At 41.2% G+C, this 18,245-nt stretch overlaps 1 protein-coding gene across 1 annotated transcript in view; it reads left to right on the top strand.

Moving 5' to 3' along the window:
* LOC124292344 (protein Wnt-11b-2-like) overlaps window positions 1-8,738 on the top strand; it is a 72,719-nt gene extending 63,981 nt beyond the window's left edge. Inside the window, exons 4-5 of the mRNA XM_046729439.1 lie at window positions 4,298-4,590; window positions 8,390-8,738. Of these exons, the coding sequence (XP_046585395.1) occupies window positions 4,298-4,590; window positions 8,390-8,564 (468 nt within the window). The 3' untranslated portion in view covers window positions 8,565-8,738. The remainder of the gene's footprint in view (window positions 1-4,297; window positions 4,591-8,389) is intronic.
* The last annotated feature ends 9,507 nt before the right edge of the window (window positions 8,739-18,245 follow it).

Here is an 18,245-nt window from a genome sequence, read left to right as displayed (position 1 = left end):
CACACACTCTTTCATTCTGAGTTTGAATAATCCTTAGTCAGGCCTGTGTATTTTGTATTGTCGTGCACTGTGTAATGGGATATATAGTTAGAATATTTTAGATACTATTCAATCACCCCTGACATTAGTGTCTCAACTGTTACTTTGTGTAACATTATGTTTTATTAACAAGAACTACTGTAAGTCAGCGCTGGCTTGTCTGTTAAACCTTTGGGAATGCTGCAGTTATTTAAATCTTGGCAACACAATTCAACACATTCTGTCTGCCTGATAAGCTTCCTTCTATCTTGTCTGCAAATGTCTCTTTCTGACTCTGTAAGATTTCAAAGCCAGTCATAAGCCTGTGTTGTATCAAGCAGTCTTGAAATTCAGCGATAAATTATGTTCGACAAATGTTCGTCTTCTCACGGACAAAATGGCGGAAACACTTAAGTGTTCCGCGGAGAATGGGAACAAGAAGTGCGATTGGCTGATAAGAAATTTGCGATTCAGTTAGAACACTCATCTCAAGAAAGGCACAGTAGACAGAAATATTTTTTGAGCTTTTTCAGCTCGTTTGATTAGACCAGAGATAGCTTTGATGCGGGGGATGTTTGCCACGAAACTGACGGGCACTCATTTCGGATCTGGCGTCAGAACTTTGAAGCAACTATTCCACTCTTAAAGGTTCACTGTCATTGTTAGGAAGATATATATGTTCTCTTTTAGTAGGAATGTCGTCAATGTGTATCTAATGCTTAGCGTGATTTACGATTAGCTTATGAATGTGGAGAATGATTGTAGGACGGTTATGTCGAGACGTAAAATAGGTCTGCTTACCTGGTGTGGTTTATGTTGATCTACCTGGTGTGGTTTATGTTGATCTACCTGGTGTGGTTTATGTTGATCTACCTGGTGTGGTTTATGTTGATCTATCGGGTGTGGTTTATGTTGATCTATCGGGTTTGGTTTATGTTGATCTGCCTGGTTTAGTTTGTTGATCTACCCGGTGTAGTTTATGTTGATCTACCTGGTGAGGTGTGTGCTGATCTACCTGGTGTGGTTTATGTTGATCTACCTGGTGTGATTTATGTTGATCTACCTGGTGTGGTTAATGTTGATCTACCTGGTGTGATTTATGTTGATCTGCCTGGTTTAGTATGTTGATCTACCTGGTATGGTTTATGTTGATCTATCTGGTATGATTTATGTTGATCTGCCTGGTTTAGTTTGTTGATCTACCCGGTGTAGTTTATGTTGATCTACCTGGTGTGATTTATGTTGATCTGCCTGGTTTAGTTTGTTGATCTACCCGGTGTAGTTTATGTTGATCTACCTGGTGAGGTGTGTGCTGATCTACCTGGTGTTGTTTATGTTGATCTACCTGGTGTGATTTATATTGATCTGCCTGGTGTGATTTATGTTGATCTACCTGGTGTGGTTTATGTTGATCTACCTGGTGTGGTTTATGTTGATCTACCTGCTGTGATTTATATTGATCTACCTGGTGTGATTTATGTTGATCAATCTTTTGTGGTTTATGTTGATCTACCTGCTGAGATTTATGTTGATTTACCTGGTTTAGTTTCTGTTGACCTACGCAGTGTAGTTTATGTTGATCTACCTGGTGTGGTTTATGTTGATCGACCTGGTATGGTTTATGTTGATCTACTTGGTATGGTTTATGTTGATCTACCTGGTTTAGTTTATATTGATCTGCCTGGTGTGATTTATATTGATCTGCCTGGTGTGATTTATGTTGATCTACCTGGTGTGATTTATATTGATCTACCTGGTGTGATTTATGTTGATCTACCTGGTGTGATTTATATTGATCTACCTGATGTGATTTATATTGATCTGCCTGGTGTGATTTATATTGATCTACCTGGTGTGATTTATATTGATCTACCTGGTGTGATTTATGTTGATCTACCTGGTGTGATTTATATTGATCTAGCTGGTGTGATTTATATTGATCTACCTGGTGTGATTTATGTTGATCTACCGGGTGTTGTTTATGTTGATCTACCTGGTTTAGTTTCTGTTGATCTACCTGGTTTAGTTTCTGTTGATCTACCTGGTGTGATTTATATTGATCTACCTGGTGTGATTTATATTGATCTACCTGCTGTGATTTATATTGATCTACCTGATGTGATTTATGTTGATCTACCTGGTGTGGTTTATGTTGATCTACCTGGTTTAGTTTCTGTTGATCTACGTGGTGTGATTTATGGTGATCTACCTGGTGTGGTTTATGTTGATCTACCTGGTGTGGTTTATGTTGATCTACCTGGTTTAGTTTCTGTTGATCAATCTTTTGTGGTTTATATTGATCGTCCAGTTTCTGTATGTTATTTATATGTACCTGCATCGTAGTTTATATTGATATGCTTGGTGTAGTTTATGTTCATCTTGCTGGTGTGATTTATGTATCTTCCGTGTGTAGTTTATAATGATTTCAGTATGTTATATACAGTACAACCAGAAATTATTGAGAATTTAAAGATTGTAAATGTTTTATTTTTTTCACTCATTACTCACATATCAAATGTGAATATTAGCAGAACATAACTCTAGATTCAAAGACAGGTGAACAGTTAGTATTTTGTCAAGTCACCATGGGCAGCAATGCGGCGGGGCATACTACTGATCAAAGAAGTTAGAAAGTCGTGGTCAATGCTGTCCCAATATCGGACCACCTCTTCTTTCATTTCAGCAATATTTGTCAGATTTTTCTTATTGACACTTTCCTTCATAAGTCCCCAAACATTTTCTATTGGATTTAGGTCAGGGCTATAGCTTGGTCAATCTAATCATGTCATATTTTGGGTCCGAAACCAGGCCTGTGAATGCTTTGAGCGATGTTTTGGGTCGTTGTCCTGCTGGCAAATCCAAACATTTCCATAGAACACATGAGCAGATGGAAGTAAATGTCCCTCGAGAATATCTGTGTACCGCTAACTGTTCATATTCCCTTCAAATATACAGAGGGGCGTTGCCCCTAACACAGATATGCCACCCCACACGTTAAATTTCGGACTGTACTTTGGGAGCTGATACAAAGGTTTTTCAGTTTGTTTGGTCCAGAATTTCAGTGTATTAGGAAACAGCCACACAGAACTTTCATCTGAGAAAATCACATTGTCCCAGTTAAAATTTCTATGCTGTAATCACCAGTTCAACCTTCGCTCCTTTTGTTCAGGTTTCATGATCAGTGATGGAATTCCTCGACTTTTCTGCCAACCCATTGCATGCAGCTTAGTTCTAATTGTCTCCTTACAGACAGCCGCAGTTCCTCTATCAGCCTTAAGTTTTCTAAACTCCTTCGTTTGTTTTTAGAAACAAAAATACCAAGCCACCTCCTGTCACCGACAGTCAATTTTCTGGGCCTACCTGCGCCTCCCTGGTGCTCAATGCCATATCCATTTGCAATATTTTTCAAAACACGATAAACAGTGGACAAAGGGATGCCTGTTCTACTTGAAATCACTTTAGTTGATCTGATGTCCTTGTTATAATACTCTAAAATCAACTTCCTCTTCTCTAAATCATCCATGAGGATCACTGAAAATGTCGTCTGCTAGCAAGTAAACAAAGTGCGATAACTCTTTACAAACTAATGAAAAAGGATTAACGGAGTTGTCTCTCTTGAATGAAACCAAGCACTTGATAGCTGGTCAAGGTTGTTTATACTAGAAATCCAATTAAACATCTTCCTCAAATTCTCAATAATTTCTGGTCATACTATACATGTACCTGCTACCTAGTTTATATTGATCTACCGGTCGTGTACGTCTCCCGATCATAATGTTTATATAGATCTTCCGGTCTTGACGTTTATGCAGATCTTCCGGTCGTGAAGTTTATGTAGATCTTCCGGCCTGAAGTTTATGTAGATCTTCCGGTCGTGAAGTATATGTAAATCTTCCGGTCGTGAAGTTTATGCAGATCTTCCGGCCTAAGTTTATGTAGATCTTCCGGCCTGAGTTTATGTAGATCTTCCGGGCCTGAAGTTTATGTAGATCTTCATGTTCGTGAAGAATATGTAAATTTTGCGGTCGTGAAGTTTATGCAGATCTTCCGGTCGTGAAGTTTATGCAGATCTTCCGGTCGTGAGGTTGATGTAGATCTTCGGCCTGAAGTTTATGAAGAGTTTCCGGTCGTGAAGTTTATATAGAACTTCTAGTCCTGAAGTTTACGTCTATTTTCGGGTCGTAAAGTTTATGTAGATCTTCCGGCCTGAAGATATGACAGATATACTGGTCATATGGTATATTATACGTTCAGCGTTAATACGTGACTTGTGTTCCAGGTGGTGACAGAGAGTCTGATAACGGCCTGCAAGTGTCACGGCGTGTCCGGGTCGTGTTCTATAAAGACTTGCTGGAAAGCACTGACAGATTTCGAGACCATTGGGGCTTCTTTGAAAGACCGTTACGCTCTGGCAGTGGAAGTCAGAAGGAAAAGAAAAAAGAAAATGAAAGTGCTAGTTCCTATTAGGAAAAACATCAGAGACATTCGGGACGATCAACTCATATATTATACAAAGTCTCCAGACTATTGCAGTCCGGACGAGAAGACAGGCTCAATAGGAACACACGGAAGGTTAGTGTACCTCTCTGATCTCTTCCTTTCTTTCCACGTGACAGAGCTTGCAATACTTATCCTGAACAGGGTTAATTGTCGATCCTGTCAGAGAATCCATGATCAAATGCTTAAAAGCGTTGAATGTACAGTCTGTCTAGATCAAATATATGCATGATGCTGACGTTTAAGTAATGAAAATTATCCCTCACTTATTTCCTCTTCCTTCCGATTATGATTATTCCTGTTATGATTTAACGTGATTTTTATATTCGCCTACATCAAACTAAACTCTCTCTCTTTTCTCTCTTCCTCTCTCTATCGTCTCTCCCTCTCTATCTCTGCTCTCTCTCCCTCTTTCTCTGCATCTGTCTCTATCTATCTATATATCTATATCTCTCCCCCCTCCTCTGATCCCCTCTGTCTCTCTCTTGTCTCGCTCACTCACTCTCCCTCTCTCTACCTATCTCTCCCTGCCTCCTCTCTTCCTCTGTTTCTCTCTTGTCTCTCTCACTCTCCCTCTCTCTACCTATCTCTCCCGCCTCCTGTCCCCTGTTTCTCTCTTGTCTCTCTCACTCTCTCTACCTATCTCTCCCTCTCTCTCCTTCTGTATCTCTCTACCCCTCTATCTATCTATCTCACTTTTCTCTCTCTCTCTCTCTGAATTGCTATTGAGGTTTGAACACCGTCAAACAGCGCTTTGTGCCATTCTTACTTAAGGTTACAGCAGCAATGACCAAGTATTGTCTTGTAATCAGTGATACCAGGTTCTCCCCAATAATAATATCAAACCTATAATACAATAAACAGCTCCAACACTCGCTAGAGAGAAATGCTCCCATAGGTGTATTCCACAGACCTTCTAGACTGTGTGCAGTCCTATATATTGCTTTGCCAGACACAACATATGCCGGCGTCGTAAACATGTGATAGAGCCAGTCATAAATTGTCCAAGTGACGGAAACAAGACTCATTTTCTGCAAATGTGCGTCATCTTAGACCACTCACGTTACGAGGAGACTCGCTATGGCCTCCCTTGTACTAATAAATAAAGGCAAGGGGAAAGAACGCTTCAGAGAATTTCTTCCTTTTATCGCTTGGGAATTGTATTTTCAATACAATTATGAAACAGCCGTGCGTTCAAATGTGCTCTAATTGGTTTTATCATTACATCCCAATATTTTTTGTCGACCCCAAAATATCTGGTGAACCTTTTCATTGGAAATATAAGTGTCCTGTATTATAAATACAGTTAGAGTAGGATTTTCTGGCAGTGTCCGATTTGTCTGAAATAGAGTGGGTACAAACTGTTTTAGGTCACTTTTAACAATATTTCAGTAGTCACGCAGGGGACACCAGGAATGACTTGACGAACTGTAGCAATGTTGGGGTCTTACCCTGAGAAGCAACAATAACCCTTAGTATCTGATGGACCATCTCATCAGTACTTCGAACACCTTTGGTCCTTCTAAACCCAGAACGCCACTTTTCTTGTATAGGACTTTTCTTTGGTACTTTTTTTCGATTTAGCCCCAGCCGTCAGGATGTAATATTACTGGACCATTATCAGTACCAGAAATAGTCCCATACCATTCACTCACGATACCACTGTGAACATAATAGTGTTGGGAATTGGTTAAAATTTCATAATTGATGATTGGTTCATTCCAACCGATCAATCATTGAAAATAATTGGTTAGCGTCATTTATGAAATTTGTTAATGCAAAAAAAAATTAGGACAAAAACACGTAGTTCTTTGGGTTTTTTGGCAAAAAAAAAATCATCTTTAAAGGATGACAAGTATGTTAGGAATATAAATTTCATGACATGGAACGAGCTTCTAGTGACTTATGAAATGTATGACAAAACCAACCTAGTGATAAATACTGTTAATGAAAACAAGTGTTCCAGAATTGTTTGTGTTCGATTATGAGAAAACATGATCGATTGCTTGGTCGTTTAGGCACTGCGACCAATCTTCGATGATTTCTTATTAATCGGACCACCACTAGAACATAATGCTATGAAATGGCTGGAAATATTGTCGTAAATAACATTCGTTCCCACGCATATCGTGTCAGCTGTAATTGGCTACTCTTTATTGAGACGGTGATGCAGTGTACGGGGTAGAAACGTGTGATTGAAAGCAGGTGGTGTATATCAGAGTGTGCGAAACAGCCACTGGCCCGCTAGCCCGTGGCTAGTAAAAATTCAGTAGGCCAGTAAATTTCCACAGTCACCGGCCCGGCTGGCTAGTGAATTTTCATGGGGTCAATTTGTAAATTTATCACTCTTAAGTTATAATACACTGTTAAATCATGCAAGGTTATGGCCTGATAAAAATGTTCATCATATTAGCAGCTTAATGATGAAACTCGTGTCATGCCGACAATATCTTATTCTCATCTGTCTTTGTGATCTTTTGCTTAGTTTCTACATTCAAATGTCGGGCTAGTAAATTATTTTGTGGGCTAGTAACTTTCAGGCATAGTTAGTCCGACTGACTAGCAACATTTGGAAACTATTTCGCACACTGCTGTATATCCCTTGTCAGGCTGCATTATTCAGCATCGGTCCGCTGCCAGGATTATCAAAGTGACAGTCACGGAGGAGATTCACACACCTTAGTATCACACTATCAACGCTAGATAAGATATAGTACCTTCAGATTCCGAATAATCGACGCCATATGTTTATAGAGCTTCGACTTCATGGAACTCCATAAGCTCAGACTGTATGTGTTCTATCTTGTCTAGTATCGGGTAGATGCACATGTCCTCGTATTTTGAAACGAACTGATGTCAGCCATTAGTGAGATATGTGTGGACACTTGTATTAAATGGGTTCATGTTAACGTTGTTTGCACAAAATATGATTGAAAGAGTTATATGTTAGGTTATGGAACTCTTTTTAGAGACATAGAATCGGCCCGCCCTTTGATATCTCATTGCTTGATAGTACGGAGAGTTTTAGTGGACTTGACACGCCGATAGGAAACACACAGGGATCGCTACTACCACCCAGTCTGTTGTGTTGTCTTTGGACAGCGTGCTTCAGATCAAGTTGAAATGGTTGTAAATCCTTGTTTTCCTGAGATAAAGGTGTAGAACTGACGAAATTGGATCGTTTGTCTGTATGACAGCTGACTACATGATTGTCTGTCCATGTGACCAGACGACTGCCTGTACCATGTGGTTATCTGTAACATCTGACACTACCGGGAGTATCTATATCTATGAGATTGCCTGTACCATCTGTACCTATGATGTATTGTACCATTTTTAATCTAGGATTTTCTGTTCCATATTCCCTAAGATTTTCTGTACCATCTACCCTGTGATGTTTTGTACCATCTTGATTCTAGGATTCTCTGGAGAGCGGAAGGTCGCGGATTCGATCCCGGCCTCGTCATACCAAAAGACGTTAAAATATGGTACTTGTTGGTCCCTGCCTGGCAGTCGGCATTAATGGGACTGGTCGGCTCTGAGACTCAGTATAATGTGTCTAAGTGGGGTATTCATGCTTAACTGCGGCATGGTATCTCAGTGAGCTAGCACTATAAAACCAGCTTAAATCTGGGCTAGTACAAACAGCCACATACACACGCATACATGTCGTCATAAGAGCGAAATATTCTTAAGTACGACGTTCAACTCCATTTCACCTCTCCTTCAGGATTATCTGTGGCGTCTGTTCATAGGATTCCCCGATTCTTCAAAGACATTGTGCCAGGTACCCAGACATTGAATCAATCGCTATCAGTTGATTTACGGTTTCATATTTCAAGGAAAAACTAATGTTGAATTATTGTTATTTCAGGTTCTGTGACGACAGAAGCTACGAGTCCGGCGGCTGTGACTCCATGTGCTGTGGGCGGGGCTTCCACAGTTTCACTATGGAGGTCGTGGAGAGGTGTGAGTGCAAGTACTACTGGTGTTGCTATGTCAAGTGCAAAACGTGCCACAAAACACTTGAGCTGAGCAGATGCAGGTAGAGAACACGTGAAAAAAACACAGTAATGTTTCACAAGACTCCCCAAGTCCTTCCGGAAAGCGGGAATGGTACACTGTCCGTACCATGGACCTGGAACATATCCTCCGCACTGGAGGTGCTTCTTGAAATCGGAAAACACGCGTCTTGGTGTTCAATGCGCTGACGTTTTTCAATAGAGTTGCCACTATTTAAATATGCATATAGTGTATTGACTGTTAATGGTGCAACTCAATGTGCATTGAATTCGGTGGATTTCTGCAACAGATATTTCCATTTCTTAGCCAAGCCATCCACGTGGTTGTCAAGGGTAACCAAAGAAACTGTGCGTCAGATACCACGCGCTCATGTCGGGATGGTACGGCGACAGTTCAACACTCTTGGATAGTCGACTGATCACTGATGTAAACCAAACATAGACGCTTCATGAGAAACTGCCAACACCACGACTTACAAGACGATCCCTTGTAAAATGAACATGCGTGGTTGTAATGTTCGCATTTGGCAAGTTCGACCTTTTTACTACTTGTATTCGTGATATCGTTTGAGGGATATTCCACCCTTTGGAAAAAAAAGACTTTTATTTCCGTCGGCGCTTTCTGAGCAGACGATCAAAGGAACTTGTACATTTTTCAAAATATATAGTGTGTTAACAAAGATGGTTTATATGAATGTATATTGGTTGAAACGTTTCTAATTGTATATTACTAGTTCTATATATAAGGAGGAAAACTCGGGTTCTTCAACTGAGAGAAAGGGAATCAACTGGTTCACGCCCGTACAAAACATACACGTCTACCAGTCCCTCTGTTATGTCAGTTGATAGACATACAGTTGACAACGGACCCAGAACTACACTGATTTATATCAAATGCAATATTGCGATCTGTATAAACATTTCCCATGTGTTTAGAATATGATAGAATGCCCATCTGACATGATAATTTATTTACTCTATGGCGAACTCACCTCATCCGAGTTGCGATGTAAGGAACATGTTTATGTAATCTGCGTCTGAAGGATGACTTTCAAACTTAAACTTTCTCTTCGCCATACGTTTCTGATTAGGGACCGAACATTTGTAAGTTTAGAAGTTTTAAAAGTTTTCATCATGTTAGGAGAGACTACCATGGCATTTGAGAAGACATATAGCTTAACGTGCTTTCATGTTGAAGAATTGAGTAATAACGAACAATTAAATAAAATTTTACTGTCACCAAACCAGGTTTGAATGCAAATGTCAGTGTATGAAATAACACGGTTTGGTGCTGGTATTTACTAGCACAGTACTTTGGGTTTGTCGGGTTCAGTCCGAATGCACGAACCACTGACTATACCATCTGATCGCCAACTTCATACATGTATAAAAATTATGATCAAAGTGTGCATAGCATTTAATTTTTCTGCTAAGTATATTCATTACATCATATACATTACGATTATATGTTTAAGCACACGAACTGTTTTACAGGCTCTCACCTCGGTATGTTTTAGTATTTTCAAGAAACTACATTGTTCACATCTGAAATTCATTACGGCCGCCATGACATATTGCTGAACCAGTTTCGGGTCAGCAATGCAGACATCGAATATGTATACAAATGCATTTATTAACATTTACGCTGTTGTGATATACACGACAACCAGACTGTATCTCTCTTATCCATCGGTTTGCATATATAGTATCGCATCAGAGAGAAGTGTGTTTGTCTCTGTAACAGTGATTCAATGATATTGGAATGCTTTGGTGCCATGTAATTTCCCCAAACGCTTTTATATTCTGATAACCGTCACAGGTCTGTGAAGAAAGGGATGCGAGAGGTGATATTGCTGTTAGATGGAAAATTGTTGAAGTATACTACTCGAAAGAATTTAAGAACACTTGATACTTTAATAATGCAACCATATACCTTGAAGGTTAACTGTAGTAAAGTAATGGAATCTGAAGTTCTTTAAGTTGTTTTGAGCAGTGTATATTTCCGGGATTTAAATGCACTGTGCCAAAATAATATGCTGATCATCGTTCATCCTTTCAAGTAGTTATATTTTAAACAATTATTCATTTAAAGGTAACTATCGAGCGTTCATTCCAAACGCTGCTTAATCCTAAAACTAGGCTTATAATATTGTGCTTTTTAGGATAATTGATTCTACACACAAGTCAAGATGCTGTAGTGATTGTAAGAACGTCGGTGTCCTGTGCAAAACGGGTTATCCGATATCACGTGTTTAACTCACATGACATTTTATATGTTACCGCCTTTGGCTACCGCTCGATGTCTTTCTTTAACTTTCTTCCAAACTTACATTTTTCCATATTCATTGAAAGCGCGTGTTGTCTTGGGCAGTGTAGTAATCGTGAATCGTGAAAATTGTAAAACGTGCGCCACAGAAAAAGTGTTTTGTTGTATATTTTACCTCATGTACACAGTGAAATATGTTGTTAGGTATACCTCAGTTCAGACTTTGTTAGAAATGTTTGCTGTGGAATTGCAGAACGCACTTTACAAAGTATATTCAATATTTACAATATATTTGTCGAAACTTGAATAGATGTGTCATAATTAGTTTCAACGCAGTGTTAAACTGTTCTCCACTTTCTTCTTCCTTAACAAAAATAATTCATTGACATAAAAGATTTTAAATGAAATTTTGTATTGTAGTTCGTATAGTCTTATATGCAAAATAAGTCGCTCTCTCTCTTTAAAATGATGTTCGTTTTAAAAAATCAGTCGTTTGTTAATAATTGGTTCCATTTTATGTTTCACAAATTATGAAAATGTTTGATGTAGGTTTGTTAGATGCAGACACCGAAGTCATACATATTTTTTATAATAAGCAAAATTAAATGATTGACGTAAAACTTAAAGACGAAACATTCGTTTTGAAAAATTAATTATTTAATACCATGTGGTTCAATTCCCTGTTTGATGTAGCTTTGTGTGATGCAGACAGCGAAGTCATACATAATGTTTATAATAAGTAAAAATAATTCATTGGGGTAAAAGTATAAAACTAAATGTTCCTTTTGAAAATCAATCATTTGTTTGATGTAGGTTTGCTAGATCCTGACAGCGAAGTCATTCAGAATGTTTATGATAAGCAATAACATTGTGATACGCGATATACCGATCTTCTTATAAATGTAGTATGTAGAATAGTGTTGTATTAAATCCTTAAAATCACTGAGTGAACATGCCATCACTGCCAAAATATTCTCCCCACATATGTGAAATAAAATTCTGCTATGTCATTTTACATGTCAGTCTCTGCTTTCATTACAGCATGTGTTTCAAACGTAAAAGATCATTTCATTTTCATTTTCGAGCAACAACGGAGAAACACTATTAAATAAATTAACATTTTGTAGAGCCAACACTTATAGGAATTCATTTCTAAATATAAATCCCAGTGAAAGAAATACCCAGTTTGGACTATCCTTTGAAATAGATTCCTTTAGGTGTCAAGGGCAAATTAGCTGTGAAAACAAACGTTCGCCTTTGTAAATATACAATGATTAACCTATAAACGTCGTATTGTAGGAAAAATAAACTGACGAGAAAAAGAAGAAAATGCGTTTGTAATTGTTTTTATCGAATCCAACTTTATATTTATCTTTTTTTTCCGGCTGTTTATAGTATTCGAAATCAGACGTATTGCGATATTTGTATTCATTTTAGTGTGACTGTAAGAAACGCGTTCTTTCTTTCAAATTGGAGATTGTACTTTTATGTAGTGAAAATGGTTACCAAAGAATTAAGAATGCAATTATTGATTACATAAATGCGAACATGTAACATCTGCTTTGTGTACTTTACACTAATTGAAACATGTGTTTTCTGTCAATTGTGAACGGTTTGAACGAGAAAGAAATTAAGAATATTTTTCATTATCATTTTTGCTTCAATACATGAAGACAACACTAAACTACCAGAACCATGCTCGATAAGTATTTTCGAAAATTGTTAAGTCTCAAAGTCGTATAAATTGTGAGACATAAAAAATTATAAATTTGGATTTGACAAAAATAGTAAACGTTACCAGTTTACACAGCTAAAATGCTTCTGACGTCAGGTCCAAAACACAACCACGGTACCATTAACAAATGCCTCCCCGTAGAATACAATTTATTGTTTGGTTCATTCTTATCCATCATTAACATACAAAGTACGATATTTTACTGGCAGTTCAGCCTAAATCTTCATTTTCAGGTCTTTGAATGGCATTTAGAAGTGATACACATAAGGAAGAGAGTTTTTATGGATGTCAACTTCTTCATTATGAGGGACACAGCGTTTCGGAGTATATCCTTACTCCTTCATCAGGTTCATTCACCTGATGAAGGATTAAAGATATACTCCGAAACGCTGTGTTCCTGGTAATAAAGAAGTTGCCATCTTTTCAGGTTCATTCACCTGATGAAGGAGCAAGGATATACTCCGAAACGTTGTGTTTCTCATAATAAAGAAGTTGCCATCTTTTCAGGTTCATTCACCTGATGAAGGAGCAAGGATATACTCCGAAACGTTGTGTTCCTCATGATAAAGAAGTTGACATCCATAAAAACTTTCTCCCATAAATCTTCATTACATGTTTAATAATGAATAAATTTAAATCATCCCAGGTTGTCTCGCCGTGGGGTCTATAAGTCAATAATAGTTTGAAAATGCAAAACCAAAGGGATATATACTTAAAACATCGAAATTATACATATGGGTCTTCCTTGAGACTATGTATATATTCCGTACGATATAAATGACTATTGGTCCTTAGTTTTATGTGTAAAACATTCTATGTAAGAGGGTATCTTGAGTACCGTTACTTGTATGTGTTTTCACCGTATGTATGTATAATGTGCCGTGTATGTTCTATCTATAACCGCACAGGGTGGGACTTTCACCAACACTGTGACCATGCATGATGGTAACACACATTCGGATCGACTCGGCTCTTTCCGTAACTTAATACCGAGGTGAGCCGATTGAAAAAGTGAAAGGACGAAACTAATGCCAATTAAAACTTATCGGGCAACATCTAAGTCAGACAGGTCGCTATTATTAAGAAAATATCAGTCGTTAGGTAGATTGTATATTTCTTATAACTTGCAAATGATCAGTATATACTTAGATGAACAAGCACATGTATCATTATATTTCATCGAAAACATGATTTTAAGGAAAAGTTTAAAAGTAAACGATTCATAATCAAATTGATTGTAATGTATTTTTTTAACAAATGTTTTATCGAAATTTTTTGGATGTTGATGTTTTCAATACTTTTGTTATGTTTTATTAAATTGTAATGGAATTTTAGGTTTATTAACATTTTTTAAAGGATTTTTTCTCAAATTGATTTCAATGGGTTTTATCCAACTTCGTAAATGCTTAGGCGCCAATTACAAATACATTCAGGCGATTCATTTGGTAGATATACAAGTACTCGTATTTTACTTCAAACTTTGTGTACAAAGGTTTAGTCGATACTAGGACGATTTAACACTCAAGCAGTAACGACAGATGCAAATGTACTACTCTACTTTCCATAGGGAAAATCACAGGTGTCTTTCTGTACAAATATACATTGATATATTAAGAGAATCTGGTTTGTGTTTAATTGAAAATTGTATTATCCCTGTGAAAAGTCGAGTAGTATAGTTCGTGATCAAGCTGTCTGTTACTGTGTCAAACTATTAATATATCAAGCACCACTTATAGAGCTCTCTTATGTGATACTCTTGAGGTAGCCACCCGACAAAATGTACTGAAGAAAGGTTTTAATGATAGCTACTTCTGACCTTTATTCGGTGATCTTGTTTCAAACCAATCCACGATTTACTACTGTCGAATATCTAGTTTCATTTTGTTTTAGAAACGTTAGAGTTTGATACTGAAACCTGTCACCTGTGTCAGCTTTGATCATGTTATTTTCTAGGTTTATGTCTTAGATGAAGGGTTTACGTTCAAATTTAGTACAAATGGTTTTGTTCAAAAACACTAAATTATGAGGCGTATTGTATTGACGGTTGTACATTTTCAAAATGTAGGTAAACACATTGTTTTGACGCTTCAATGAGTTTGTCAGATCTATGGTGACTGTTTTGCAAATAACGTGTATGTACATTTTGCTACAAATAATAAAATAAGAAATATCTGCTTCGAGTCTTGTTCTTGTACCCGAGTGGGCATTCAGTGGGGATCCGGGTATCTGGTGGACTGTGTCTTCCTATCCTGCCTGCGAGAGTCGATGTTCATGCTGCCATCCACTAATACATCTGTGCTGGGTGTACCCAAGTGGGCATTCAGTGGGGATCCGGGTACCTGGGGGACTGTGTCTTCCTATCCTGCCTGCGAGAGTCGATGTTCATGCTGCCATCCACTAATACATCTGTGCTGGGTGTACCCAAGTGGGCATTCAGTGGGGATCCGGGTACCTGGGGGACTGTGTCTTCCTATCCTGCCTGCGAGAGTCGATGTTCATGCTGCCATCCACTAATACATCTGTGCTGGGTGTACCCAAGTGGGCATTCAGTGGGGATCCGGGTACCTGGTGGACTGTGTCTTCCTATCCTGCCTGCGAGAGTCGATGTTCATGCTGCCATCCACTAATACATCTGTGCTGGGTGTACCCGAGTGGGCATTCAGTGGGGATCCGGGTACCTGGGGGACTGTGTCTTCCTATCCTGCCTGCGAGAGTCGATGTTCATGCTGCCATCCACTAATACATCTGTGCTGGGTGTACCCGAGTGGGCATTCAGTGGGGATCCGGGTACCTGGTGGACTGTGTCTTCCTATCCTGCCTGCGAGAGTCGATGTTCATGCTGCCATCCACTAATACATCTGTGCTGGGTGTACCCAAGTGGGCATTCAGTGGGGATCCGGGTACCTGGTGGACTGTGTCTTCCTATCCTGCCTGCGATCGAGAGTCGCTGTTCATGCTGCCATCCACTAATACATCTGTGCTGGGTGTACCCAAGTGGGCATTCAGTGGGGATCCGGGTACCTGGTGGACTGTGTCTTCCTATCCTGCCTGCGAGAGTCGATGTTCATGCTGCCATCCACTAATACATCTGTGCTGGGTGTACCCAAGTGGGCATTCAGTGGGGATCCGGGTACCTGGTGGACTGTGTCTTCCTATCCTGCCTGCGAGAGTCGATGTTCATGCTGCCATCCACTAATACATCTGTGCTGGGTGTACCCGAGTGGGCATTCAGTGGGGATCCGGGTACCTGGGGGACTGTGTCTTCCTATCCTGCCTGCGAGAGTCGATGTTCATGCTGCCATCCACTAATACATCTGTGCTGGGTGTACCCGAGTGGGCATTCAGTGGGGATCCGGGTACCTGGTGGACTGTGTCTTCCTATCCTGCCTGCGAGAGTCGATGTTCATGCTGCCATCCACTAATACATCTGTGCTGGGTGTACCCGAGTGGGCATTCAGTGGGGATCCGGGTACCTGGGGGACTGTGTCTTCCTATCCTGCCTGCGAGAGTCGATGTTCATGCTGCCATCCACTAATACATCTGTGCTGGGTGTACCCGAGTGGGCATTCAGTGGGGATCCGGGTACCTGGTGGACTGTGTCTTCCTATCCTGCCTGCGAGAGTCGATGTTCATGCTGCCATCCACTAATACATCTGTGCTGGGTGTACCCAAGTGGGCATTCAGTGGGGATCCGGGTACCTGGGGACTGTGTCTTCCTATCCTGCCTGCGAGAGTCGATGTTCATGCTGCCATCCACTAATACATCTGTGCTGGGTGTACCCAAGTGGGCATTCAGTGGGGATCCGGGTACCTGGTGGACTGTGTCTTCCTATCCTGCCTGCGAGAGTCGATGTTCATGCTGCCATCCACTAATACATCTGTGCTGGGTGTACCCAAGTGGGCATTCAGTGGGGATCCGGGTACCTGGTGGACTGTGTCTTCCTATCCTGCCTGCGAGAGTCGCTGTTCATGCTGCCATCCACTAATACATCTGTGCTGGGTGTACCCGAGTGGGCATTCAGTGGGGATCCGGGTACCTGGTGGACTGTGTCTTCCTATCCTGCCTGCGATCGAGAGTCGATGTTCATGCTACCATCCACTAATACATCTGTGCTGGGTGTACCCGAGTGGGCACTCAGTGGGGATCCGGGTACCTGGGGGACTGTGTCTTCCTATCCTGCCTGCGATCGAGAGTCGCTGTTCATGCTGCCATCCACTAATACATCTGTGCTGGGTGTACCCGAGTGGGCATTCAGTGGGGATCCGGGTACCTGGGGGGACTGTGTCTTCCTATCCTGCCTGCGATCGAGAGTCGATGTTCATGCTGCCATCCACTAATACATCTGTGCTGGGTGTACCCGAGTGGGCATTCAGTGGGGATCCGGGTACCTGGTGGACTGTGTCTTCCTATCCTGCCTGCGAGAGTCGCTGTTCATGCTGCCATCCACTAATACATCTGTGCTGGGTGTACCCGAGTGGGCATTCAGTGGGGATCCGGGTACCTGGTGGACTGTGTCTTCCTATCCTGCCTGCGAGAGTCGATGTTCATGCTGCCATCCACTAATACATCTGTGCTGGGTGTACCCGAGTGGGCATTCAGTGGGGATCCGGGTACCTGGTGGACTGTGTCTTCCTATCCTGCTGATGTGTGTCGGTGTTCATTCTGCCATCCACTAATACATCTGTGCTGGGTGTACCCGAGTGGGCATTCAGTGGGGATCCGGGTACCTGGTGGACTGTGTCTTCCTATCCTGCCTGCGAGAGTCGCTGTTCATGCTGCCATCCACTAATACATCTGTGCTGGGTGTACCCGAGTGGGCATTCAGTGGGGATCCGGGTACCTGGGGGACTGTGTCTTCCTATCCTGCTGATGTGTGTCGGTGTTCATGCTGCCATCCACTAATACATCTGTGCTGGGTGTACCCGAGTGGGCATTCAGTGGGGATCCGGGTACCTGGTGGACTGTGTCTTCCTATCCTGCCTGCGAGAGTCGCTGTTCATGCTGCCATCCACTAATACATCTGTGCTGGGTGTACCCGAGTGGGCATTCAGTGGGGATCCGGGTACCTGGTGGACTGTGTCTTCCTATCCTGCTGATGTGTGTCGGTGTTCATGCTGCCATCCACTAATACATCTGTGCTGGGTGTACCCGGAGTGGGCATTCAGTGGGGATCCGGGTACCTGGTGGACTGTGTCTTCCTATCCTGCTGATGTGTGTCGGTGTTCATGCTGCCATCCACTAATACATCTGTGCTGGGTGTACCCGAGTGGGCATTCAGTGGGGATCCGGGTACCTGGTGGACTGTGTCTTCCCTATCCTGCTGATGTGTGTCGGTGTTCATGCTGCCATCCACTAATACATCTGTGCTGGGTGTACCCGAGTGGGCATTCAGTGGGGATCCGGGTACCTGGTGGACTGTGTCTTCCTATCCTGCTGATGTGTGTCGGTGTTCATGCTGCCATCCACTAATACATCTGTGCTGGGTGTACCCGAGCGGGCATTCAGTGGGGATCCGGGTACCTGGTGGACTGTGTCTTCCTATCCTGCTGATGTGTCGGTGTTCATGCTGCCATCCACTAATACATCTGTGCTGGGTGTACCCAGTGGGCATTCAGTGGGGATCCGGGTACCTGGTGGACTGTGTCTTCCTATCCTGCTGATGTGTGTCGGTGTTCATGCTGCCATCCACTAATACATCTGTGCTGG

The sequence above is a fragment of the Haliotis rubra genome, unplaced genomic scaffold (assembly GCF_003918875.1).
Source record: "Haliotis rubra isolate DU_JTF1 unplaced genomic scaffold, ASM391887v1 Scf514, whole genome shotgun sequence".
Classification (NCBI taxonomy): Eukaryota; Metazoa; Mollusca; class Gastropoda; order Lepetellida; family Haliotidae; genus Haliotis; species Haliotis rubra.
Note: the sequence above shows the minus strand (reverse complement) of the source record. Positions and strands in the feature narration are given on the sequence as shown.